General features: G+C 31.8%; 5 protein-coding genes across 16 annotated transcripts; 3 read left to right on the top strand and 2 right to left on the bottom strand.

Annotated features, from left to right (window-relative positions):
- Positions 1 to 2,732: 2,732 nt before the first annotated feature.
- LOC127062510 (uncharacterized) lies at positions 2,733 to 7,596 on the top strand. The gene is given in 5 exon segments (XM_050990875.1): positions 2,733 to 2,771; positions 2,773 to 2,919; positions 5,665 to 5,858; positions 6,076 to 6,610; positions 6,708 to 7,596. Coding segments are annotated over 5 exon segments (1,227 nt in total). The 5' UTR covers positions 2,733 to 2,747; the 3' UTR covers positions 7,035 to 7,596.
- LOC127062514 (CKLF-like MARVEL transmembrane domain-containing protein 4) lies at positions 7,406 to 14,905 on the bottom strand. 6 transcript variants are annotated; one of them, XM_050990892.1, is made up of 6 exons: positions 14,760 to 14,905; positions 12,376 to 12,617; positions 10,029 to 10,185; positions 9,777 to 9,950; positions 9,112 to 9,210; positions 7,406 to 8,995 (listed from the first exon to the last, which is right to left on the bottom strand). In XM_050990892.1, exons 3-6 carry the CDS (start codon positions 10,161 to 10,163, stop codon positions 8,861 to 8,863), a joined length of 543 nt encoding a protein of 180 aa, XP_050846849.1. In that variant the 5' UTR covers positions 10,164 to 10,185; positions 12,376 to 12,617; positions 14,760 to 14,905; the 3' UTR covers positions 7,406 to 8,860. The 6 variants fall into 6 exon arrangements, with proteins under 6 accessions (XP_050846849.1, XP_050846848.1, XP_050846846.1 ...); XM_050990891.1 differs by lacking the exon at positions 14,760 to 14,905 and adding an exon at positions 12,727 to 13,095; XM_050990889.1 differs by lacking the exon at positions 14,760 to 14,905 and adding an exon at positions 12,738 to 13,095.
- Positions 14,906 to 15,056: 151 nt separating this feature from the next.
- LOC127062508 (male-specific lethal 3 homolog) lies at positions 15,057 to 18,070 on the top strand. 3 transcript variants are annotated; one of them, XM_050990868.1, is made up of 10 exons: positions 15,057 to 15,515; positions 15,574 to 15,642; positions 15,715 to 15,824; positions 15,966 to 16,149; positions 16,220 to 16,405; positions 16,485 to 16,789; positions 16,896 to 17,108; positions 17,186 to 17,322; positions 17,479 to 17,563; positions 17,648 to 18,070. In XM_050990868.1, the coding sequence occupies exons 1-10, from the start codon at positions 15,414 to 15,416 to the stop codon at positions 17,733 to 17,735; spliced, it is 1,479 nt and encodes a 492-aa protein (XP_050846825.1). In that variant the 5' UTR covers positions 15,057 to 15,413; the 3' UTR covers positions 17,736 to 18,070. The 3 variants fall into 3 exon arrangements, with proteins under 3 accessions (XP_050846825.1, XP_050846824.1, XP_050846826.1); XM_050990867.1 differs by having other exon boundaries at positions 17,186 to 17,382; XM_050990869.1 differs by lacking the exon at positions 15,574 to 15,642 and having other exon boundaries at positions 17,186 to 17,382.
- Positions 18,071 to 18,582: 512 nt separating this feature from the next.
- LOC127062507 (major facilitator superfamily domain-containing protein 6-like) lies at positions 18,583 to 22,042 on the top strand. Of its 3 annotated transcripts, none has more exons than XM_050990864.1 (10): positions 18,586 to 18,838; positions 18,909 to 19,400; positions 19,465 to 19,823; positions 19,924 to 20,064; positions 20,138 to 20,411; positions 20,510 to 20,703; positions 20,808 to 21,130; positions 21,215 to 21,390; positions 21,477 to 21,635; positions 21,717 to 22,037. In XM_050990864.1, exons 2-10 carry the CDS (start codon positions 19,337 to 19,339, stop codon positions 21,785 to 21,787), a joined length of 1,761 nt encoding a protein of 586 aa, XP_050846821.1. In that variant the 5' UTR covers positions 18,586 to 18,838; positions 18,909 to 19,336; the 3' UTR covers positions 21,788 to 22,037. The 3 variants fall into 3 exon arrangements, with proteins under 3 accessions (XP_050846823.1, XP_050846821.1, XP_050846822.1); XM_050990865.1 differs by having other exon boundaries at positions 18,586 to 18,842; XM_050990866.1 differs by having other exon boundaries at positions 18,583 to 19,400; positions 21,477 to 21,639; positions 21,717 to 22,042.
- Positions 22,043 to 22,523: 481 nt separating this feature from the next.
- On the bottom strand, positions 22,524 to 27,838 carry LOC127062506 (hamartin). 3 transcript variants are annotated; one of them, XM_050990859.1, is made up of 15 exons: positions 27,608 to 27,838; positions 26,936 to 27,172; positions 26,596 to 26,861; positions 26,269 to 26,499; positions 26,003 to 26,196; positions 25,824 to 25,936; positions 25,521 to 25,759; positions 25,112 to 25,456; positions 24,791 to 24,979; positions 24,409 to 24,703; positions 24,095 to 24,315; positions 23,887 to 24,012; positions 23,562 to 23,798; positions 23,390 to 23,486; positions 22,524 to 23,299 (listed from the first exon to the last, which is right to left on the bottom strand). In XM_050990859.1, exons 2-15 carry the CDS (start codon positions 27,042 to 27,044, stop codon positions 22,788 to 22,790), a joined length of 3,174 nt encoding a protein of 1,057 aa, XP_050846816.1. In that variant the 5' UTR covers positions 27,045 to 27,172; positions 27,608 to 27,838; the 3' UTR covers positions 22,524 to 22,787. The 3 variants fall into 3 exon arrangements, with proteins under 3 accessions (XP_050846816.1, XP_050846819.1, XP_050846820.1); XM_050990862.1 differs by having other exon boundaries at positions 27,510 to 27,664; XM_050990863.1 differs by having other exon boundaries at positions 27,471 to 27,613.
- Between the last annotated feature and the right edge of the window lie 149 nt (positions 27,839 to 27,987).

The following is a 27,987-nucleotide window of genomic DNA, read 5'->3' as shown; positions in this document are numbered from 1 at the left end:
TTGTCATAATAATGTTACGAATATCAATGTGACGAAAGAATTGCGTTAAAATTCTTATTACGGTTAGCAGCTACGTCTACGTAGCCAGACATGAAGCACGATCACGAGAAAACCAGTCGATGGTATGCGGGAGCAGCTTTGGCTCGAAGGTAAAAGCCGAGATTCAACGCGAGCGATAGACCCGAGCGCGATTCGCTCCGATAGACATTCGTACTCATTACCCAGGCCCATGGCTTAGGAGTGGAGTATTCGTTGTAGCAGGTGGCGTCGTGGAACACACAGGTACACTAACGTTTTAACGTAGAGACGACGTCGTAACGTTTTGGTGAAACTGTATGGTACGGTGTTCCTACGTTTCTAATTTATTTTTCTTTTTCTTTTTTTTTTCTTTTCTTTTGAACGTATCCGAAAGCAATGCTTTCTTTCATCTGTTGATGATATAGTTCACAGAAAGTATTTGGTGAAATCGACGTAGTTGATCTATCATAGGCTGCGTCTATCAATAAAAAAGAAAAGAAAAAAGTAATTCACGATTGAGTTGCATGAAGGTGAAAAAAGTTGTGCACTTTTTCTAACGTCAATTTAATCATCTATTATATTCTTTCTATTAATATAGATCGTATCAAGAAAAATGACAAAAAATTAATAATAAACGGCTAGTTAAAATTAGTCATTCAAGAACGGACGTAATATTTTCGTAAAGGAAAAATGTATGGGGTGGTGCGAATGCAACCGATGCAGTTGGACAGGGACTGCGACACGTACGAGAAGATAGAGAGAAGAGAGAGAGGAAGGAGAAGAGTTTGAGAGAAAGAGAGACGACCACACGACACCGCAGAACCGGTTCCATGGGGGTTTCGCGTAGTGACGGGATTTCGATTCGGTTCATTGCAAGTTTTCAATCAAGTCTTCGACTCTTGGAAAATTCTTTATTCTATCCTTTAGGAAGCTTAAACGAAACACTTAGAATCTTCTGTTTTTTTTTTTCTTTATTAGATGATATATATAAACCTTGTCGATGATATTACGATTAGAAAAAGTTTTTAGATCGATGTATCAATTTGATCACAAAATTAGAATCTATCAAGTATCAAATAAATTTGACAGATAAAATGTTACAGAAATTAAATTTTACTTCGTTGAATTTATGTCTGGCAGACTGATACAGCTTGGTCCACAATCGTTTCTTACGAGGTGTCTTGCTTCGATGCACCATCTACTTACTTACCTACCTACCTACCAACCCACCTACCTATCTACCCACCAACCTACCTTCCAACCTACCTGCTTGCCTGTCTGCCTTCTCGCTTGCTTACTTGCTCGCTCGCTCGCTCCCTTGCTCGCTCGCTCGTTTGCTTGCTTGCTTGCTTGCTTGCTTGCTTGCTTGCCAGCCTGGCTGCGTTTTGCCCGCTCACCCGTTTGTACCCACCTATCAACTAGCTTGCCTACCTTCGCGGTCGATTGCCCTGCGAGGATTCCAACTCGCGGAATTCCTCAAGTCGCACATCTTCGTGCATCCTCCACTTGCATTTCGCAAGCATTTCGAATATTTTACTGGCGCTACATTCAAGCTTCTGAAAATCCTATACGATTGTTCTACGATATACAATGAAAATTTTTTATTAATCAGGGTATTATTATAAGAATTCCAACGTTTCATGTACAGGAAAAGTCTATATTATTCTAAACAATTCAATTAATAAATAAATTATTATTATTATTGTTATTGTTATTATTATTATTATTATTATCATCGTCATCATCATATGAAGACTTAAAATTGTGAGATAAGTTAAGTGAAATATATTGAATTCCCTGTATTCACTACCTGTATTTAGCAAATATTTCAAATATTTTACTGATATATTACGTTGTAGACGATTCTATTCTCGACGAATAATAAAAAATTGTATTACGATTAGGATTTGATTATAACAATATTTTTAATTTTATTTACTGAAGAAATCTGCTAAATAATGAAATTGTTATTTCATTATCGAATAAGAAAACTCAAGATTGTTAAAAGTTGTTACGTTAAATGCTTATATTTCAATATTACAATCTCCTCTTATTAAAATAGAAAGGAATTAATGAATTCCATAATCGTAAAAAACGAAATGGAAATATTCCAATAACTTGCGTGTCTCTACGATTTGACTTTCCCTTTCCGTTGAACGTTAGGGGATAAGTAAGTCTCGTTCTAGAGTATACTCGCGTTTTCTGTGCAACACCTTCGTACGTGTTATATCGTGAATTGTGAAAGTACAAATTGACTTAAATGCATCTCCCTGTTCTGCATTAAGGTCGCATGAATATAAAGACTAGCTGGCATCACGTTGCGAAGATCGGAACAGCCTTCTTCGACCCCGGCACTGACCTTGAACGCGAGACTCGAACGGTCTCCCTACTCATCGTAGACGGGAATCGAAGTCAGCCGGATCGTCGTTTCTCTCTCGATCGTCACGAAGATGCTGCACTTTCATTTCTTAAGATTTAGCATACAGCTGGTATCTCGGTGAAATTTATATTTAAATTTTAAGGGGGGCTAAATCGAAAAACAAATTACGAAATTCATTTTCGATTTGATCTAACGTACAAAATAATCCGATGGTTCCTTCGATTCATCGATCATTGTGAAAAGGAGATGAAAAGCAATGATCTATAGCAAAGTCTCTTACAGTGTCCAATACTATAATTACTTGTATAGTTCATGTCACGAGAACGAGCGAAACAATTTCTGCTACCTGATGGAAAGTTGGCCTACGTTAGCCGTACCGTAGGAATTTAAAGGGGGATATAAGTATAAGAACGCGGAGACGGGGAGTCGTTCGCGGTAGTGTCAAGCATAAACGCACCGGCACCACACCCAGTGTGCCCACCATTGCGAAACAAGACACGACCATGCGCGTCGCGGTGATCGTGAGTACCTGTAATATCGTTATATTTTATTTATAACCGTTTAACTAGCCCAATTAAAACGGTGCCCTTATTATAACGCGATTCTCGTGTCCCTTCAATGTTCGCCATCTTGATTTTTTATCCAATCCGCTTGCGTTTATATCGTTCAGATCGGTGTACATACGTTGAGAAGGTATTCAACGTCCAATTCGAAGGAAATTGATCACAACGACGTGAATATTTTTGGAATTCATATATATATATATATATATATATATATATATATATATTCGAGTGGATTCGATTGTGTTGCTCTCAAGATGTTAATTACGCTGTGAAAACGTTCCCGTCGTTCAACATTTTACAAAGGATACGTTCGTTACTTTTTTCTTTTCAAATTTCAAATCTTACGCATTGATTCTATAGACAAAAGATGATCGAACATAGAAATGAACAAGTGGAGCCCTCTTCGATTCTTTGGTCCTAGCACTCTATATTAAACAAATTGAAATATTAATCATATTAATCATAGAATTTTTAATAATCTCAACGTCATATTTTTTTTATCCAATTTTTTCCATACCATACATTCTTGTCCGTTGTAAATTCTAAAACAAGAAACGTAATTTAAAAATTTGCGAATCTGTGAGTGTTAGGATTTTGTGATCCTCCATAATAAAATTTACAAATTAATTTCATATACGTGGACAAATATACGTACAAAGGAAAAAAAAAATCAATATTTAACATATATAGCAAGGAGAAAAGGGAATTATTTTCTTAAAAAATTTGATCTATTCAAATATCCTGACATCTTTTATAGTCCCGCCATTTTGTATGATCGTATTACGCAATGATAGATCAAATTACCTATGTACGATCGGTGAAAAATCGTCTAAAAATAAAGCATTGATTTCTAGAAAAATATATTTACTTGCAGATGTTATTCTACAAACGTTAGTATACATGAAAGTGGAAAAGAAAAAGTAATTGGCAAGAATAAGAAAATCAAAACGAGATCGGCCGGTAAGATGCATGCGAAGTCGAATGCTTTCGGCCAGTGGACGAAAATGTATGGATGCCGGAGTGAAAGCGTCCGTTAAGAAAGTTGTAAACGGATTTTTTATTAATACTATTATTATACTACGGAAATTGTTGGAATATACTGTGAGTCCGGAAATCGGTATATAAAATCTAAAAAAAAAGGAAGAAAAAAAAGATTATATGTTTCTTATTATATACTGTTAACACACTCTTCGATTTTATGTTCCTCTCACCATTTTGACGTAATACTACGTGACTCAAATTCAAAGAGCCGATTATCTCTTTTCACGAAACTCAACCTTTCTCTACTTAATTTTCCATGCTTCCCTCGTCGAGCTCTATTTATCGGTTTTACTAAATCACAATGTACACTTTCTCACTTTGATCTATTTACATACAAAACCTGAATATATTTTTTCTAAGAAAGGAAGATGTATGGTTTTTCTTTTTTTTTTTTTTTAAATGAACAACGAAAATCGATGTGTATTTCGAAATGTAATTGATACTCGAAGAAAGTTACTTGTGTAACAAGTAACGTGATTCGAAGCTGGTTCTTTATCTTGTAATTTTAGATGAATTCGATTGATTATATTGATCTAATAATTTGAAAGTATCGATTATGATATAAACAACGTTCAATCGACTAAGATATCGTTGTACTCATTAAAAACAAGTTTCTTAATATTTCAATTATATAAGATATAGATATATTATCAATATTCCTCAACCAATAAAGAACCACATTAAATTTTATAATGGACCACTATTTCAGAACAAAGCGAGGATAGCGATTAATGAACGTCTATATTTTTTAAAATAATATACAGTGATTCCAGTTTATCAGGAACTTAAGAATGTTATATTATAAATATTTGGATCGTGATGCTATTACAAACAAATGTATTGGGCGATATCATTATAAACAAATATGCATGGCAAAAGAATCGAGAAACGTTGGGCTATATATCATTTCTTTTTCTTTTTTTTTTTTCTTTTTTTTTCAACCATCAAAATGTCTTAAATATAAAAAAAATAACCTTGTAAAGAACATAATCGATGAGATAAGAACAAGCACATATCAGGTATCGCAATTACGATGAGAAAGTTTAACGAATATATGAAATGAGCAGTACCATGAAGAAAAGAGAAAGTGATTCGACTGGTGGGCCAGACGATGTCATGTAACACATGCGTGTATGGCGACGCATTCTCTTTTATACGCGGTTATAGACATTACCGTTTAATCGACTGACATTTAAGTCGATCACTCGTATCTACAACTTCCCGTATAAAACAACTAGCGTAGAAAACTCGTTGAGGACTGATGAAGGAAAAAAAAAATAAAAAAAAAATAAAAGACGAATAAAAAAGAAAAGAAAAATACGGCAAAAAAGAAAGTAAATGCACAAAAAAAAGAAACAGCATGAAAAATGTAAAAGTAAATAAATGTTGAATTGAAAGTACGAGATATATCTAGAATGTTTTTTTTCTTTTGATGCTGCGTGCAGTGCTGAGCTATAGCCACCGCATACCTGCAAACTAGATTAACCTGAAATGAATTCTAGCTGCTCGAAGCTGGAAATATTTTCTGAAGAAAAAAAGAGAGAAAGAGAAAGAGAGAGAGAGAGAGAGAGAGAGAGAGAGAGAGAGAGAGAAATGGGAAAAAAAATAAAAAGAAAAGCTAACACGAATTGTGTATTTGTTTTTTTAATTCTCATCTAGTTGTTGGCGTGCGTCGTTGGACTCGCTTCGACACAGTTTACGGATGGAGGAGCTGGTGGTAGCCCACAAAGAGGACAATTTCTACCGACAGCTATTCGATCTGCACGATATCAGAGGTTACCGATAGCACGACCGAGTGCACCTTCGCAATCAGTTTTTGCAAATCAACGAATACGTCGTCCAATTACGTTCAGGTACCATATATGCTAGTTAAATTAATCTATAACAGAATATTATATATATGTATATATAATCGATATAAATAAATGTACAGAAGTTGTCGATATTTATTTATTTATTTATTTATTTATTTATTTTAACAACCTCATATAGATCCATAAGTTATGTTAATAAAAAAAGAAATAATAAAGGACGAAATCATTATTAATTCTAATTCTTTTTTATCGTCAGACCTAGAGCAGGAGCGGACGATGGCCAAACAACAGGTTCCTTCCCAGCTGCAAGACTCAATAGACCAGGCCTACCAACGATCGCATCAATACCGAATTATCCTCAGCAGGTAAAACCAGTGAAAGAGGATAGCGAAGAGGAAGAACGTTCACACGAGATATCTCGTGATCATGAACATCAGGACGATCATAGCTTGGAACCAGATGAGGATGAGGAAGAAATTAGCGATGAAAATATTTCAAGATCGGCCGGTAATACAGGTCCAAGTGATTCACAAAGACCAAGTGGTCCATCGGCAATATCACAATCGTCTGGCCCAGGACGTCCTTATCAATCGGCATCTCCAGTGCCAAGTGGTAGAGGTGCATTACCGCCAGCTCCTCCTTTCCAATATCGAACAACACCAAAACCAACGAAACCAAGAAAACAACCAATTGTTGAGGAGTCACCATTTAGGGATCAGATAAGAGGAACACCTAAACCGTCTAAACCTACACAGATTTATGATTCCCGTGGAAAGAAGCCAGTAGCACAGGTGAGTCCTCGTTAATGATTCAACAGGTACTTATATACCTTGACTCTAGATCGTTAAATTTTCTTTACATTCTCTTTGTATTTTCATAATGGCACAGATAATAAGACGATATCGTAACGACAATGCCGACGGTTCAATCACCTGGGGCTTCGAGAACGACGACGGTTCTTACAAGGAAGAGATCATTGGCACCGATTGCATAACTCGTGGTAAATATGGATACGTCGACCCGGATGGCGTTAGACGGGAATACACCTACGAGACTGGAATTAAGTGTGACGAGGAACAAAAGGAGGAAGAAGAGGAGAATGGCTTTGTCGATTATCAAGAGAACAAATTAGTGCTACCTGATGGCAAAACCATTGATCTTTCTAATATGGGTAAGAAACAGGCACGTCGTCCTCGACCTACGTACGGGAACTGATGATCCAGATTTTCATATATGCTTAAGTCTACGAAAGACTATTCGAGAGATATAGAAATCGGTATCGTTCAATCAAACGCTTATGAAAATAGAAAGACTCTAACTACTTAATCGATTTTCGTAAAAGACTATACTCTCGACTTTTCTTTAAAAATCCAACGTTATAACTCTAGAAATAACACTATGTATTTTTATATATATATATATATTACATATATACGTATATACATACATATATATATATATATGTACTTTTATAAAAACCTCTCTTGCGATCGAAGCATATTAAATCCGTGAAAAGGGAGAGAGCGAATTGTGGTAGGGAAAGAAACGCCAAAGGATGCGTGTTTACCCCTTTAGATTTCAAAAAGTGTTTTCATCCGATTGATTTTATTTTCGTCGATTTATACCTTCCCCCCACACCTTCTATGCTCCGCCGTCATACACGCATTCACATCGCTAATAAATTAGTTATTTAGTTTAATATATCTACGACGTATATATATTTATACATATGATGTACCTGTATCGAGTCGATCGAATAAAAAGTAATAAAAATATAGTTTACAACGCATTCTACGCACACAATTTTAACGTGATCGTATGAATCACGGTATGAGTAACGTGAAACAATTAACTAATTTATTCGTAACGATTATATATATATATATATATTGGGATTATTTGGTCAACGTTTTTTTATAAATGATTCGCATAATATTTTACGTAAGTACTTACTATAAGGCAACGCCTTTTTTACAAAAACGCTAAGCGTATTTAAAATAATATTTTCTTGACAAGTCTAAACGATGACTCATCAAGATGCTGATATGATAAGGCGTATCGTAAAGCAACATTCAATTATGGTTGATCTCATAAGCGTAATATTTTACGATATGCGGTGAAACTAGCATATGTATACATACATATATACTTTATATTGCCCATAGCATGAAGAGGACATATTTAAAAAGGTCTACGTATACGATGAGTATAAAAAACAAGGATATGTGTTCGTTTGTACGATGTACGTAAATATTCGATTTTATAGATATTGCTTTAAAAAACAACGAACAACGATCAACTCTGCTGATTCAAATAAACAACATTAAATATCATCTAAACATTAACAATCGATGGTCGACATTATCGCTAAACTTAATTACTTGTGTTCCCTACGCTCACAGGTTTGTGAATAAGCGCGAATTTCTTTAAAAAAAAGTTTGGTCATCGGCAAGTTCACAGATGTCGCCGTATTTAATAATAATTATTCTTTGTACGACACGCGCGCGGAATCTGAAGGTAGAAAAAAAAATATATTAATAAGACGGATAAAAGTTAGTCTTGGCTATATGATAAGAACACTAAAATCATTCCATTTGTAGAATTAATATTAATTTTTTAAATAGATATTTAAATATTATATACTGTCCTTGAAAACTTTCAAGGAATTAAAGGCTTGAAGCTCAGACATCTTAGAACGAAAAAAAGCGACACAATAAAGAGCTTTGTGCTTGTATACTCGCTTCGACTATACAGCATCGAACAACGCGTCGTATCTTTTCATCAGACACAACAATGGAGATTCGAATGAGTTAAATAAATGAATGATAACTTATTATAACTTAATACTAATATCGTGTAAAATAGAAAAAAAAAGACATCTTCTACGTCGATGATGATCATTCGCGAGTGATCAATCCAATATTATAGATCGTCCAAGGAGATTCGTGTTGAAAATCGTGACTTCATGCTCTCTTTCGATGACTTCATGCTTTTCATTCGTCATCAACTACTACAGATATATTAACATATACCTATAAAAATTAATACGCGGGACTGGTAACTGTTGAAACTTGTTTTGGCATATGTTGACCCTGAGCCAAAGCTCCGCTTCTCGCTGCATTGAACTTCAACCAAGCGTCATAACCATACACTACCATGGCACAAAAACCGAAGAACTGTAAATAAGAAAGAAAAGAGAAAATGAGGAACGTAGAAATAATCTGTTGATTTTTTCAATGATTTGATATATATATATATATATATATATATATATATATATAAATTTCCTCACCGCTGCAACGGCGAAAGATTCAGAAACTCGGCCGTAATCAGCTGCTAAAGAAGCAGCCAAAAGATAAAACACCGTCCAAATCGAACAGAATATGAATTCCTGTGAAGAAATATTAATATGATGAAAATAAAACTAAAAAATGTTATTTTAATTTTATCTACATAAGAAGAAAGAGATCATCGACCTCTTGAATTATCAAAAGTAAAATAGCATAATATCATTTTTTTAATTTGTTATATAAAACAATATTTAATTTATATAAAGCATAAAACATATATTTCTTTTATTCTCTTATAATTGTACGTCTATAAATAATTTGTCTAAACTTTCCAACGTGCTTTCACTTGAGAGATCACTTTAAGAGAGACAGAGAGAGAGAGAGAAAGATAAAGAGAAAAAGAAAGAGAAGGGAGAGTGAGAGAGAGAGAGAGAGAGAGAGAGAGAGAGAGAGAGAGAGAGAAAGAGATATAATTGGTTACGGCACGTTTCATACGAAATATTATTTTAGTAAAATCGTAAAGGCGTCGATAACCTAAATGCTTTGATATGAGTCATTATAATGAAACAATGATAAAGTAAAGATAACAATTTTTTCTTTCTTTTTTTTTCTCAACAAAAATACAAGGAATTTCACGAAAGAAAAATTAATGAAATAGAAAGCTTACGATCTTTAACCATGGAATTTTGGAGAACTTCTCAACAATATGGAATAAATAAAGAACAAGGAGAACACCGGTGAACCAAAAGCCACCCATAGCCACGGTATTGAACCATCCTCCTCGACTGTGGCTACTATAAATCGAAACAGTGATGCATATGAATCCCAAGAGATTTAATATCTGAAAGAGAGGAAACAGTTAATTTGGGCGGAAAGATTTCGCTCGTGCTATGCATACATAGGAATACTATATATTTACCACTTGAACAATTTTGAGAATACCCGGTAATGTTCTCACATAAGATGGATCAAATCGTACATTAGGTTGAATGGTGGTCGTCGTAGTAGTGACGGTGGTTGTTGTTGTATGTTGACCAGGAAATCCTTGATCCATTCTTTCTGTTTATTTTTAATATCTAAAAAAAAAATGTTTAGGATCGAACAATAATACGTAGAAGAATCAGATAGAAAAGGGATTGGGGTTCAATAATATTACATATTACCGAAAATGAAAAAAATAAAGATTTTAATGAGGTCAATGATGTAACGTTCACAATTTATGTATGAAATAAAATCGTGTGAATTGTTCGACGTGATTATCCTAATAACGTTGTACCACCGACGTTAAAAAACTATTTAGTACGATACGAATTAACGCGTTACGTCACTAATAAGTCCCAAGCGCTAAATGGAGTGCAACAGATATATATGTATATATAGGAGTGATCATCACGTAGGAGTCCACCTCCGCACATTTCAAAATCTAACCGATTTAAAGATTCAAAGAAAAAGATAAATAAATTACAAAAAGTATAAAAATAAATTTGTGCGTAGCACTCACTGAGAGAATAAAGAAAAATATATATATATCTATAATATAATTTAATAATAATCCATTCAAATGATCACGTTATACGATTTTCACTGTCTATACGTATATAAAAAAATAAGACACCGTATTTATTTATTTACAAGGAAAATAAGTAAAGAAATAAAGAAATAAAAGAAGATTGTCGTTTCGATGGATGAGCGTTTGAGAAAAAGCGCGACGTAGAGACGGATTCGTCGGTCGATAGGTATGTGAATTAGAGATTAGAAGGAAAAAGCTTCTTCGAGATCGATACATTTCGTCTCGTCCTTTGGTTTGACGTAAGTAAGTATGTACATACATACCTCGATAGGATGGTTCTGACGACGATCGACGACGAAGGAACACGAGATGAATATGAGAAAACACCGCCCCGATCGATTACGTGCTATCGTACGGGCGTAAAAGGCGTGAACGCGTTGCGTCGATGAGATAAGGGAAGAGGATCGACAATGGAGCACGTCTGATGAGATACAGTTGAGTAATCATTAATTAGATGTATCACAAAGAAACAAAATATAAAATGGAAGATGGAAAAAGAAAGAGAAAGAAAAAAAGTAAAAAGAACCCTTTAAAGTCGGCCATTTTTCTTTTCGTTTTCTAACCAATCCTACGACCGACATATTGAGCGCCAATTTCGACCAATCAGAATCTCCGATTGATATTTACATCTTTACGAATCGAAAATAAAAGTGTCGTCGAATCTTTTTTCTTTTTATTTAGTTTTTTCTTACCAATACTACGTTTTCACTTTATAATGTTCATGTCTAGTAAAAGAGATATAAAATGAAATAATTTAATGTTACCTTATGGTATGAAGTCATATAAGTCAAAAATAAGGAATGATGAGTACGATCTATGCCTCGTATTATTGAAAGATTGCCGTAACACGTAACTCTTTTATGTAGATGTACGGACAGATATATATATATGATATGAGACATGCGCGTTAAGGATGATACTATGATGTATCAAATATACCGTTTGAATACGCTTAACGATCTTCGATCAATCAATCGTCGTCCAATCATGGATACTCGTTTTGTAACGTATGTAATTGTAATATTAAGAATAATGAAAAGGAACTTTGAAAATAAAAAAAAAATATCTTGTTGATCGTTAAATTCCTCGATTAAAACTGTGACTCCATTTAAGGCTCATAATATTATTGTAAAATATTGTAATACTTTTGCTCGCGTATAAATACCTGCACGCATATCTCAAAAAATGTGAGTATTAGCCCGAGCGTGTTATCTTAACATGCCACACAAGAATTTTTTAACATCACGCATAATTTTGAAACAAGTATAATTATGATAACAATGAATAAACGATATTAAATCGATAAAGATCGTATCGAATTGTATAATAAAATCAAAAGAAGGTTATTTTAATGGACGACGTAGAAATGACGACTTTGAAAAATTCGATAAGAATGGCCACTGTCGTCGCGTATGTAGTACAAAAGGAAAAGTATGCGTTTCTAACGATGAAAAGAAAAAAAAAGGAAAGAAAAAGAAAGGAAAAAAAATAGAACGCAATGTTCTAAACGCATGTCACTAAAAATGTACAAACGAATATTGGAAAGTTATGTCGTGCGTAATAGATCAAAAAAAGGTTACGACTAAACGAAAAATCAAGAGACGAAAATACATTTGTATGTGACCCTACCCACCGCTAGTAGCCATACGAGGACGGTTGAAATAGATCTACACGTTCGAATAACATAAACTCTTACCTGCAACGCGATTCAAAAATCGCTTCTTCGTCCTCTTCGCCGTTAATCGTGCACACTTCCTTTCCTTTCCTTTTCTTTCTTCAACGTCGATGATAATAAATATGATGATGATGATGATGATGATGATGATGATAATAGCGATGACACAGATTTTCTTTCTAAGTCGTCAACTACGATGAAAGTTACGGACTCAGTAACGGCGTCCTACTCTCGCAACAACTACCTGTTTGCCCGGCGCAGATCTATTGACGACAAATTTATTGAAAATAATACTTCGGAAGTATCCCACCCAATGATGGGTGGTTTCATAGATAACACTTTCTATATTTTCAATGTGATTAGATCAAACACCTTATATTCACCTTCGTTTTTCCTCTCTTTTTGTGACATCAGCTATTTTGTCGTATATACACGCATACGTTACACACGGCGAAACAAAAGCGAACTTCTGGTCGCGTTACGTTTTCGAGTCCCGTCGTCTTTTCTTTTACCGTTTTCTCTCTCTCTCTCTCTCTCTCTCTCTCTCTCTCTCTCTCTCTCTCTCTCTCTCTCTCTCTCCCTCTTTCTCTTTCTTTAATGTAACCTCACTTCGCATATAAGTACGAACCACTACTACGCGACGACGCGACTAACAAGTTTCACAAACGCGCGCAAAGAGTGCCAGGATGTTTCCCCCACTCTTTGCCCTCCTTTTCCGCTACACCAATCCGCGTTCATCTTCTCTCTCTCTCTCTCTCTCTCTCTCTCTCTCTCTCCCTCTCTCTCTCTCTCTCTCTTTCTCCTTCTCTCACTTTCTTACATACTCCGTCGGTAAGAACCTAACTACGGCGACACGGAAAGACACTCGTCTTTTACTCGTCTTTATAATCATATATTATGTTTTTATTTTCTTCTGTTCATCACTACTATTTTGTAATAGTTTACGCCTATAATGACAATAGGCATAATTCTTGACCGATTTTGATAAACAAGCTCTCATTGTAAAGATAAAAGTTTAAGCGAGGACATGACTTTTCTCGAATTTTTGAAAAACATTTATTTTCTTTGAAAAATGTCACGTAAAAAATATTTTTTCAACAATAATTTATGCATAAAAGTATTTAAAAAAAAAAAAAAAAAAAAAAAAGAACGTAAAAGCCATCTACTCGCTTAAACCTTCATTTATAAGATGAAATCTTGTTCGTTAAAAACGTTCACGAATTACGTCTGAATTCACTGTTGGCGATGTTTTCAACATTTTTCATGAAAAAAAAATTTTGTATTGTAGCGCCTCTTGAACTTTACGGCAAAAGAGAAGAAGCTCTCATCCCCATTACTGATTTTCATATAAACAATAGAGTGATATGTTTTTTGTATACGCGAAATAGACGATTGTTTCCTTGTTTGTTGCGTAAGCTGATACTTAGATTTTCAGATCTATTAAAAATTGATTCATTTGTCATGTTCACTTTAACATTTTCATGAGCCTTCGATTGATAGTCCTTTATGAAGAGTCTTAGAAATAATATATAATTTTGAAATAATTTCATAATTAATTATACAATGTACACGGAGTACAATAAACTAATATTTAATAAATAATACATTCGTTTAAATATTACATAGCTCGTAATATATGTTAAATATAAAATAATTTCAATTTAATATTTATACACAATTAAACTGAGATCTCCACATCGTTGACAACATTTAATATCAACAAAAACGAACGTTCGACTGACTTTGATATTTATCATCCCAGTCTTCTTTTACATTCCAACGAGTAAGCATCGAAGCTCTTTCCAAACGTTTAAGATTAAACAACTTTATTAATTTTCGATAATTTTATAATTATTTAAACAATATATAATATATCCGGAGTACAATAAACTAATATTTAAACAATAGTATATTAGTTTAAATATTATATACCTTGTAACACGTGAATATGAAATAACTTTAATATATTCGTACGCGGATAAATATTGACCTTGGAGTCGCGTTGCGTTCGCTCAATCAACAAAAACGAAATCTCATTTCAAAACAAAATCTGTATTTAAACAATAGTACATTTGCTTAGAAATTCCATAGTTCGTAACACGTTAAATATAAAATAATTTTAATTCGCCTACATTTAATGTCAAGCATACGTACACTTGACTGTTTCCGATAGTTATAGAAGTTTTCTTTTTATATTCCGAGTAAATATCGTAATTCTCTCTTTCTATACGGATATGTTTAAATAATGAATACTTACGACTATTTTGTAATTATTTAAACAATATATTATGTACATTTCGAATTTTTATATATTATATTTTATATTATATATTTCATCGCAAGTAATATCTAAGTAACAGCAACTTAAATACGCTTTAGCTATTTGTATGTTTACGAACACTTACGAAAATTGTATAATAACGAAGTTTTTCAATTAATTTATCTTCAGAGAAGTATAATCTGGAATTTGATTTCCTTCTGTCAGATGCACTATTATTTTTATTACATATAAAAATTTCTATCAGACACTAACTTGATTGTTAAACTACGCATTGGAAGGTATAACCTATACAAGCTTACATACCGATGAATAGGCGTATAGTGAGGACAGTATTTCCCTATCACGTTTGTAGTTCATATTTTGTCCATACCTGTCGCTGGAATCACATACGCTACTACGGACAACAACCTTAATGTGTTTTGTAAATGTCATTGCAAGATATATATATGTGTGTGTGTAAATATATTGTATTTTTGTTTGAATTTCACTCAAGGTTAGATTATAACTGTGATTAGTGAAAGTTTTTAATTCTCCGTCAACAATCATTTTGCCGTGTTAGAAGATATGAATATGCATTCGCGTTTTGTCGGTTGCTGAAAACTTAGTTGTTATTATAATTATTTGTAGGAATTCTATTTTTAGGAATTATCTACATTTGCAATTGAAAAAAATGCGTGTTGATTTGTTTCTCGAATAAGTTAATAGGTTATGGTTGAACAGTAAGCTAACGCTTTATCGATTTGTTTAACGATATTTTTTATTAAACGTGTATAACAATATGGTTTCGACGCGTGGACCAAAATTTAAATTTTGTGATGGTGAAAAAGTACTCTGTTATGAGCCTGATCCTACGAAAGCTAAAGTGTTATATGATTCTAAGGTAGGAAAATCTTTATCAGAATACGTTAAATATATAATGTGTATATAACTATTTGTAGGTCTTAGATGTTATAATTAATAAAGATCAACGTGGAAGAAAAGCAGTCGAATATTTGATACATTTTCAAGTGAGAAACTTAAAATGTTCATTACGACATTATTTGTATTTTGTTGTATCTTAAGATATTTGTTTTATGTAGGGATGGAACTCTTCATGGGATCGATGTGTGACAGAAGAATACGTTCTAAAAGACACAGAAGAAAATCGTCAACTTCAGAGAGACCTTGCACAAAAAGCTCAACTTCAACTGTATATATCTACTACATTAAAAATCAACATTTTATAATTCCTTAATATTTATCATAAATATTATTTATGTAGATCTGAAATGTAGTTGTAACTTTTTCACACTCTTCAAAATTTATTCAAAAATTCATCTATCTAAATAAGGGGAGCCTACTTATATCGCCGAGAACGTAAGAAAAGAAGTCACAAATTATCAGATCGTCTAAACGAATCAGAAAATCAAGAACCACGACGGAGAGCACGAAGTGGTGGCAGTAGAGCTACTTCAGCTACTACTGGATCTTCTGAAGATGGTAGTTCTGGACAACAGGCTGATTATGACACAGAGGTATTATTCTTTTATCTTTGATAACGATATTATTAGACTGGAAAATATGTTTTACATTTTCCACTTACAGGAAGTTATTACAGAAGAAGATAGTGAGAGTAGTTCAGACTATGTTGGTGAAAGTAGCGACGATGAAGGTAGTGGTGGAGGAAGTCAGTCTGGTGCAAGTGTTAAACCAGGAGTTGATCTTGATATAGGTACCACCCTGAAAAGAATCTTGGATTTGGATCATGATTTAATCACTAGTAAAAACAAGGTAATATCTCTATTCATGTATCCTCATATACATATTTCAATTATATTTATTATTTTTAAAATCTCTGGACATTTTTTAGTTAGCTGTATTACCTGCACAACCAACCGTTTCAAACATTCTGGAATCATGGGTGCAGCATTTTACTACAACTCAATTAACAAATATTCCAGACAAACCACAACGAAATAAAGCAAATAATTCCATAGAAAAAACAATAAATGAAGTAAACATATGCAGAGAAATAGCAGATGGGTTACGTATATATTTTGACTTCACATTACATGATCTTTTACTATATAGACAAGAAAGGGAACAATACTGTACCTTGAAATCCTCCTTTTTATATGCAGAACAGGCACAAATGATAAAAGAGGAATCAATTGAGTAAGTAAAAAAATGTTTGTCTCAAATTCGCAATTACAAAAAGATATTAATTATGATTTCAATTATTTAAAAAAAATCTGATGTATATATTTGATATTATTTTAAGAAATGTAGAGATCTCAATCAAAGAAGAATTTGAAGATACCGAATATGCTCATTTGCCCCCATTTCAAGAACACGAACAAGACATGGAGTCTACTTCAAAAAATACAATAAATTCTAAACGAAGATTAAGATCATACAGAGTAGGTTCTGTCGATGAAAATAGACAATTACGATCTTTTGACGATCTTAAAACAGATCCAGGAAATTTATCAAGGTATTTCTTTTCATTAGTATATTTATGCGAATATATATATATATAAAACTTCACTGGTTACGAATTTCTTTCAATAGCATAGCAAGTACAAGCTCCAGATGTTCTAGTCCACGTGGTGTAACGTTGAGAATGCCTATTATTACCTCTGCACAGATTAATGCTTTGTTACAACAATCGAATAAATGGAGATTAATACCAGATTCTTCAATTTGTGGTAATAATACTCCAAATCCTTCTACATATTATGGTGCTATTCATCTTACACGTCTATTTGGTGTGTTTATCTATTTATAAGAAAAATCATTTCTTGTAAAATATTTTTATTATTTAGATTAATTTTCTTTTTTATTTTCTTATTTTTTTATTTCAGTAATACTACCCGATTTGCTGCAGTCTGCTGATATTCCAAATAAAAAATTAAAACTTCTAATGAAATACTTAGATATGTTCCTCAGGTAATTTATGAAATATTGAAATGAATAAGGCGAGTAATAATATTAAACAAAAAAGATATATCTATGGTATATGTTTACTTACAGTTACTTGGAGATGCATAGAGAGTGGTTTGGAGAACAATTCTATATGCAAATAGATAATCAATCAATGATACAAGCAAGCAGTTCATGATATAAATAAACTCGGTGTATATGTGTGTGTGTGTGTATATATATATATATATATATATATATATATATATATATGTATGTATATATATATCGACATTAATATAATATAATATTATAAGATATTATATATCTGTATGTTTGTATATATAATATCAAATCGTATCAAATAAATAATTTTTGTGATATAATACGTTATAATTTTTGTCATGTTATTAAATAATAGAAATTCTACATAAAAAAGTAAACAATTAAATTGTAAGTGAAGTTCTATTGCAATTATATGTAACATTTCTTCACTATTAGTGAGATATAAAAAAATGAATAATTATAAAATTACTGCTCATGATAAATGAGTTAATCCAAGTCCCATATTTTGTTCCTACATTATTCATAAAACTTTTACTATAATTATTTTTCAAGAATAAATATACTTTTTTTTCTGGAAAAATAATTTTGATAAGAAAATTCTTTATATAATGATGATGATGATAATTCTTAAAAATGGAATTCCTCATCTACAAATAACTATAATTAAAAATTCTTCAGTTTTACTGTATTATAAATAATTCAGTAAAACGTTAATACATATTCATATCTTTTGACATGATTAAATGATTGTTAGTGAAGAGTTAAAAGCTCTCGCTAATGCACAGTTATGACTTCTTTGACTGAAATTCAAACAAAAATATACCACTTTTGTTATTACCAACTTATTAATTTGCGTGATAAGAGTTTTAATTTAATTGGCTCTCACGCAACCATGATAATCAAGTGATATTAAAGGAATCATAAAAATACGAGTATTAACGACACTAGCGCACCTATGAATAACTGGTTCGTTAGTCGAGATTACTTTTCTATATAAAATCGTTTTCCCAGAGATTATTCTTACATCTCTTTTACGATTCTTTTACGATTTAACGCTTCAACGATCTGATATTTAGCTCAAAAACTGTTGTCAACTATCAGTTCTTTCTTGTACTTGCAATTGTTTTTCATTCAGTTATTTTTTTTAAATTCTTTGAAATAAATAATTTTATATAAATAAAACTGTATAAATAGTTTTCTTTTAGTAGATAAAAGTACATTTTTAACTAATCGAACGTAGGTAATTACCTCTATTGAATACTTAATCTTTCTAAAGTATATTGGTTATTTATCTTTATAATTACAGATAATTACAAAAAGAAAATACAATTGATATAGTTTTGTACAACCCTGACATAAATTTTATATGATATGATAAGATATCATCGTATAAAAAGTTGATAAAAAACAGGAAGTTTTTTCCACTATGTTATTTGCATTATGTGCGTAACATAAGAAAGAATATATAATTATTAGAATCGAATGGGAAGTTTCCTTTTTTTAATAAAAATCTTGGATATCTACTTTATATAAGAATTAGTTATTAGTATTCTTCATTGATATTAAGCTTTATATCTTTTTAATTAACATTGCAAAAGTTACTAATTATCTTTTAAATTTTTACACCACTGTACTATATCTGATGTGATCTTTTATTTATAAATTAGTTCGAATAATATTTCAGTGTAAATAATTTATACAGTTCGGATTGTAGTAATAATAGTCTTTTACATTATGTTTGATAACATAGACAAAAATCTTCTTTCTATCAAAGCACATTATTTCTTATTTAATGCTGGTAAGTATCATATAACTTAAGAACGAGATAATTCTAATTCTAATAAAACATATTTTCATTTTAGCTACTGGACCAGTATTACCATTTTTACCTACAATTGCAAAACAATTGGGTTTCTCTGGAATTTTGGTCGGTACAATATATACAATATTACCTATATCTGGTTTGATTGCTAAACCATTGTTTGGAGGATTAGCTGATAAATTTAATCTTCCTAAAACTTTTTTCTTAATATTTCAAGCATTGCTTGCCATAAGCCTGTTTTCAATTTATTTTATACCTCAATCTAGAACAAGTGCAAATATTACTCTTACTTGTGAAGGAGACTTATTTTTAGAAGTATGTTCAAAGAAAGGATTTTCTGATGAAATAATGCACGCTGTAATAGCAACTGCAGAAACTACGGATAATCCTACATGTCAGGTATTATTATTAAAGTCAGGTACTAGTATAAAGATGCTCTGTGCAAAGATTATATAAAGTTCTTCTTTTGAATAAGATCTTTATAATATTTTGTTTTTAGCTATCTTGTAAAGCTTCTCAAAGAGCTTATGAAGAACTGTGTCTATGGAATCCATTATACTGTTCTATGAATAGTTCTAATATCTTTTTGAATGAAACATTCGATTTTGTAGCAACAATTAATATGTATAAAGATTTACCTGTAAGTTAATTGTTACATAATTATCTTTAAAAAGTTCATAGTAAATTTTTTTGATGAATTTTATTTATTTTAGGAGAAAAACTGTACAAACCTAAGAGTTTCTAATGTAACTTTTTCCTATGGAAATACACATCCACCAGCTTGCAGAAAATTATTAAAAACTTCATGTATTGCATCTTGTCAACATCCAGCCTTGAATGAATTATTACATGAATCTGATAATTATAATGTATCTGCAACAGTTTTAACATATCAATTTCATATATTTTTATGGGCTTCTATAGTGAGCTGGATTTGCATGGCTGTTGTGGTTAGCATAGCAGATTCTATTTGTTTCAATTTACTTGGTTTGTATTATTACTAGATACATATAGTTTTTCTTTACAAAGTTTATATTACTTTATTATGTTATGATGTAACAGTACCTTAATATTATATACTTTAGGAAATGAGAGAAGAAATGATTATGGTAAACAAAAGATGTGGGGAAGCATTGGATTTGGAATTTTTGGTATAAGTGCAGGATACTTGGTAGATATTTTTAGTGAAGGACAAATTCAAAAGGATTATACGTGTATATTTTTTATCATGTTGGTGTTTATGATTCTTGACATTATAATGTCAGCTAGATTGAGAAAGGTGTGTTTGAAGTTATATGAGTTCATATTATAGAAGCATAGCTCTGCTTATTTATCAAAAGAATCAAAATTGGCAGGTAATGGGAGCAAGCAGTATCGTTACAGAAAAATCCTGAATGCTCTGAAGAAGAACCATCAATGCTGAGGGAGTTGTTAACTGTCACTAAAGAGGCTAATATATGGGTATTTGGATGGTGGTGCATAGGTGCTGGAATGTGTACAGGAGTAATATGGAACTTCTTGTTTTGGCATACAGAAAATTTAGCTACAATTACACAAACAAAATGGCTTAAAACTCTCCAAGGTCTATTGATTGGCATACAATGTTTCTTAGCAGAATTACCTTTTAACTTCTTATCAGGAAGTATTTTGAAAAAACTTGGTCATATAAATATTATGAGTCTTGTATTACTCATTTATTCAATAAGGTAAGCTTCGAAAATTAACTTTGTCTAAAAAAAAAATATTTGTTAGTTAATAGTTTTTAAATAATAATAAGAAATTTCTTTAAGGTTTATGGGATATAGTGTAATATCAAATCCATGGCTATTTTTACCATTGGAAATATTGCATGGTCCATCATATGGTCTCTGTTGGCCAACAATGGTATCTTATGGTGACAAAGTAACTCCTCCAGGTACTCAAGCTACTATACAAGGATTAATAGGTGCTATTTTCGAAGGAATTGGTTAGTATAATTCAAATTTCATTATATTATTTAATTTGAATATGATATAGAAAATGAAGGGTTCACAGTATAAATTTTAATCGTAGGTGTATCAAGTGGTACTTTATTATGTGGATGGATAATGGATGTATATGGAGGTGTTATAGCATTTAGAGTTTTTTCAGTTGGTGTTCTTGTATGGCTAAGTATTTTCTGGCTTATGCAATTATTATTACGCAAAATATATACCACGCAAGGTCATAATCGTGAGTAAGGATATTTTATAATATACCTTAGCTATATATATATATTACATTGTAAATGTTTTTCTTTTAAAATTGTTCCAGATTTAGCTAGTTATGCCAATCCAGATGATGCTATTCTAATGACTATAAGTCAAGAATTACAAACGTATTAAAAGAAGCAGAGATTAAATATAATCTAATCATACTTATTTTTCTATTGTAGTTATAAAAGGCAACAAAAAGGATAATTAATTTGATAGAATATTTCACGTTCAAGTTGATCTTGATTGATTTTAACATATGTACTTAAATATATTAGAAATATATATTAACATCCGTGATGTTAATAAGTATTCAATTCACTGTTTTTATTTGATTTTGCAATGGGATATACTTACATTACTGAAAAATCTATAAGTACCAACATTATAGTACAATTAATTACAGTATATATTTAAAGATGTGTGTAAATGTTATTATACAATAAAAAGGTCATGTTACGATAATTGAAATAATTTACCTAATTTGTTTTTTACATTTTTTATGATGATTTCAAATATAATTTAAATATACTCCAATCCAAAATATATTCGAACATACTACGATTATTTCAATAGCTTTGAAATAATGATACAACTTAATGAAACAAAGTTTTAATAGTTGCCAACAGACAGAAATGGACGCAAAATTAAACAATAAAATTGAAAAAAGATTGCGATCGTTGAACGAAGTTAAATACTATTTTAAATATGTTTAATGCGTCTTTTGATACTTATGTGTAATAAATAAATAATTAATAAAGCATTTCTCATTTTTATCAATATATGTATCTTTGTTTATCAATGTTGCAAAGAAATAATTCTTTTATAAACAATGGGAGGACCGTGAGTTAAAAGTAATGTTGTGAAGTTTTCATAAAATATTTGAACCTTTTATTCTTGCTTCGTTTATGAACAGTAAAGGTTGACCATTATTAATAACTCGATTAAGTAACATGTCTCTTCACTTGTAAATGGCAATCGCGTAATAACAAGATTTTGTAAATTACAACTAATCTAGTAATAAAAAGCTACAAATAACTTTCTTCTGATTTATGATCAGCACAGCACCAGACATAACTTGCAATGATGCGAAACAAAGGCCTGTTTAATAGAGAATGATTTCAATACAATGTTAATCTTGCTTTGGAAATTGTCGTTGTTGATTTGAGCGGGATGGTGAAGCAACTTGATTACTTGGGATAGGTTCAACAATCGCTTGCAGATTCGGAATTTCACCTGCAGAATCACAGCAATCGTTCATTATCCCAGTGCTGGAGTGAATAAAGGCAAGGCTACCCTCGCTTGATGAAGCTAAACTGACTGACAAAGGAGGAGTACGTTCTTTAGGAGATGCAGAAGATGGAAGATTTCCAGCACTAGTACTCGCTCCACAAGTTATACTCTCGAGTGTACCATGAAGTTCGAGTATACGACCTTCTAATAGAAGATTAATTTCCAATTGTGCCTTATATTTGGATTCAACTGCATTTAATTCTGTTTCATGTTGATCCTTCATTTCTAGCAGAGAACGTTGAAGTTCAACGAGTTGTGCCTCCTTACGATTTTCTTTATTTTCTAATTCAGCTAAACGTACTCTTAAAACTTCTACAAGCGAAGTACGGGATTCTAATTGGCGTCGTAGATCTAAAGTTAAAAGATTTAGATATATCATATATCATACCAAATAGAGAATATTGTTATTGTCAATTTCATTAAATAAAACTCAATATTTACTAATCATTTCTTCTGTATATGCTTGTTGCATCTGTGCCGCTTCTTGATTGATCGTAGGCGATCGTCCTCCTACATTTTCTTGCAGTTTCGATTGTGCCTATAAAAAAATAAAACAAGTAAGAAATTTTTTTCGTAAAACATTTTGCTTTCATCAAATCTACGTTCAACTTACTTCTCCTAAAAGAAGGAGCTTCTTTTGTACAGTATCGAGAGTATGCTCTAACTCTTTTGCACGATTAGCTGCCTTCAATGCTTCTTTGAGTTGATGTCCTGCATCGAACAATGCAGCCTCCGTGGAACGTTTTTCTTGTTCACATTCAACTATTTTTTTTTGTTCCTCTTTTAGCTCTAATTCGAGTGATTCATTTCGATCTTTTAAAATTTGATTTTGTCGTTGCTCTTCTACACACTTTGTATCAGATTGTTGACAATATTATTACGTTATTTTAATTCGATAATAGCTTTTAGCAAAATATAAAATTTTATATACAACAAACCTTCGTTTGCCAATGGTGCAACGCATCTTTATATCGTTCATCAGCGTCCCGGTTATCCCTTTTACTTTTATCTAATTCAATTTTTAAACATTCCACCTCTCTTTCTAACATTCTAAGCCGATCAGTCTATACGATTGCAAATGAAATAATATATCCAATGATAATTAAAATTCATAAAATTTTAAGAACATTAAATTTTAACACTTACTAAAGCATTGTTATGCTCTACTAATGCTCGCGAATCTCTTAATTTACCAAGAAGTCTTCTATTACGTTCAGCATGTACTTCTCTACGCTGCCGCTCAAATTGTAACTGCATCTGCATTAGTTGCAACAATTGATTTACATGATCTGTATCTAAATTACCTTCGTCTTCTGTTTCATCTTCTGTATTTTCTTCAGTAATCTTTAGTTTTGTAGAATTTCTGCCTAGTGTGTTCAAAAAGAATAGAAAATATTTTTGTTTATTGTATTGAAAAATTGTCTCGCGTGTACATGATATATTGTATATACAATACCTACGTGCTTTGTTATTGTCACTAGAGAAACTACTTGCACGGGCACAAATATCAACGTAACGATCAAGCATACTGGTTGGTGATACTCTTGATTCGGAATTGTGTTGAATAGTTTTTTGTTCAGATATTTGTTCTTTTTGATCTAAAATTCCTAATAACAAGCATTCGTATCGGTATATGCTATTTGTTTGAGTTCCAATTTCTTCGAGTTTTTTCATGAAATTTGTTGTTTCTTTTCCTTCGTTATTATCCATCCTTTTTTGCGTTTTCATATCTGAACATGATCTGGTTCTTCGTAACTATATCAAATATGATTTCGTTTAATATCTTCATAAAAATTTTCTAATTAAAAGTTAATTATAATTCATAAAAACTCTATAACTTACCTTATTTAAATTCTTATTTGTATGTTGTACTGGATGTTGATACTGAGAATAAACTCGGAGTTGATGAACTTTTTGAGATAAATCTGCTATAGTACCACGTAGTTTATCATCTTGAAATTCCGGCTTTTGTTCCCTATATTTCTGAATGTCAAGACTGCCACTATTTTGAAAGCTTACAATTTCCAAAACCTGTAGTTTACATATATATATATCAGTAATGTATAAAGTTCATCCTTAGTTTTGATATACAATATAGTGTAGTGTATTGTTTTGTGAAATGGTAAATGTATATAATCAAATATTTATTTTATTTAATAAAACCTCTTGATCTTCTTGCCATGAATCGTTCTTGCAATTTTGACTTATGTCAGTTTCCACAATACTATTATCATCCTCAGTATTAGTTATTAATTTCTGTGGTTGTTGAACAACAGTTTGCCTGTCAGCAATTAATTTACTGATTTTTTGTGAAAGAAACCCTTGTACATTAGCTCCAGTATCTCCAGAACTCATCCCAGAATTGGCAATAGTTGATATGGAAGGATTTAGAGGAACAGGCGTGGAAGGCCGCGATGTTTGCGTTACTACTGCACCATTGCTCAAAATACTAAGTGCTCGAACTGCTGCAGATCCTACAGGTGGTGGCCTCGATAACTTACGAACATCCTACATTATATGGAATCGTAATTTTTAAATCATCTGAATGTATTTGTTTATAACATTGACGTACCTTTACAGGTGTCGTTTCTGGCGTAGCTTCTACAGCAGCTTCTGGGGGAGACGTACCACTTCTGTTGGTATTAGGCGTTGAGGGAGTTGAACGAACTTCATGAGATGTACTTTGGAATGATGGACTCTGTGGTGGAACTGTCATACTAGGAGACCAAAATGTTTCCTCATCTCCATTACTTATCTCGGTGGTTGTCAGTCCACCACTGATATTTAGTGGTACAAAATTGGAAGAATGATCTATAAATACTCCAAGTTTAAATAACCTTTCATATATGAATAACATTATATAAGTAATACTAACCTAAAGGTGGTGTAAATCGCGAGTTAGTGGCTCCAAATACTTCTTCTCTACATTTATCTAACGTAAAACGGTCACATTCTGCTATAATATCATGATGTTCCATTTTTTTCCATCTATAATATATAATAAAATATTTTCAATATGGTACAGTAATTGACAAATTATAACTAAATTCATACCTAGTGGCAGAAATTTCTGTATCTTTAGATGCTGTAACAAGGAAGGGATGCATACGCACAGAATCCAACATTGGTCTTATAGTATGAGAAAAAGTAGCCAATTGATCACGTTGAATATACTGTTGTTTAAGATATGAGATGAAATTGCAGGGATACATAGCATATAGCCTGTGAAATAAACTGTATAATCCCACCTACAATATATTACTTTGTGTTTTGATGGCATTTATTATATTATATAATTTTGATGAATAAACAATACTCACCTGTAAATGTAATAGATACAGATGATTTTTGTCAATATTGCTAAGTACCGTATTTGATGTCATATGTATAGGATGAGAAAGTGTTGATGATTGTTGATAGTAATAAGAAGCTAGGTGGCCAAATACTTCAAAAATTTCTTGTAAATATGGTCCTAATGCAGCAGGTAACATCGGTAGCAACATGACCAATAAAAGGAGCTCACTCATAAGTGACAATGTATCTGTTTCCACCTTAAAAAGAAATTTTTTATTTTCAGTTTTATTAAATTGAATTATTTGTACATCTTTGTATAAAATTATGTTATTAATAAATAAGATATATAATACCTTTAGCAATTTTAACAAATCTCTGAACAAAGTATGATTTGCAAGTTTATATAACCAGGTAGGTTGTTTACGAGCAATATGACCAAGTAAAGTAAGTCCTTTAATTTTTTGCTCATTATTTCCAGTCTTTGAAATAACTTCTGCCAATCTATCTAACAAATGCTTATCGTGTGGTTCACGTACACCTGCCAGTACCTCAACAGTCCGTAAAGAATTTGTTGAAAGATAATAGTCCAATAAACCATTGACAAGCCAGCTATCTTTTGCTATGGTAATTGAATTTTATCATAGGAAATGAAAGTACAACATAGATACGTTATAAAAGATATAATTTACTTACTACACAAGAAATGTTCATGGAATACTTGCTTTATTTCTTCTACCACCCCAAGTTTATTAGATTCTAGTAAATTAAAAAGATCAGGAATACTCGCTATATTGACACTCATCTTGACAGTAACAGGTTCTTTGATAAGCTGATAAAAAATTAATCCTTGGAGTAGGCATTAAAGATAATTGTTAATATGATCTTGCTTCCAGCCATCTGTTATCTGCCATGCAAACTGAACATCATGAGCTAGAAAAAGTAACAGAAAAATTGTTATATTTATAGACAAGAGAATGATAAATATAAAAAGTAATATCATTCTCTTTTTAAATAGATAAAGTAAGTTTTTCAGATCTAATGAATTGGTAATTTGTCATTTCTAAAGAAAGATGTATTAGTATGAAAATACGTATGCAAATGAAATAAGACATATATGTACAATTGGAAAATCGTTCATTTATGTTTATAGTATGTCACTGCCAAACTGTCAATGCATAGTTTTTCTGAAATACGCAAGAAAATTGTTGATTTTCTCATATAAATTTACCCGGAGAAAAGTTCGGTCAGAGGCATAACTAATAATGACCTTCGTATAATAAAATCCTTGTACTTCTAATTAAACATCACGCGAGATACTAATGAAAAGGTTGAACTTATAGATGTTAAATTAATGAAAGAGCTCACCCAAATTACATCAAATATTTCGTGTAATTTATAGCAAGTTCTATGGCGACCAGCAAAGGCAAGTATGTTACAAAGTAGTATAGATCCTTGTCGTCTCTAGGAAGGCTAGCGCTGCTATCGCTTACGATCGCATCTATGTCTCGTATTCAGACAATCGCGCTTTAAAATTCTCCTTTAAATTAACTGTCAATCACATTACAATTGTTTCGTCATCTCGATGGTGTTAATTTTTTTAAAGCTGTATTTTGTTCTCTAGTCTAAAGCATTATGGGTAAACGTATAATTAATAATAATTTGTAATAGATATATAGAATGTAATATTACGTAGATTTTCAACTCTCATAGATAATATACATCCAATGAACAGCAATCTATACGTT

This window comes from Vespula vulgaris, chromosome 3 (assembly GCF_905475345.1).
Source record: "Vespula vulgaris chromosome 3, iyVesVulg1.1, whole genome shotgun sequence".
NCBI lineage: Eukaryota > Metazoa > Arthropoda > Insecta > Hymenoptera > Vespidae > Vespula > Vespula vulgaris.
Note: the sequence above shows the minus strand (reverse complement) of the source record. Positions and strands in the feature narration are given on the sequence as shown.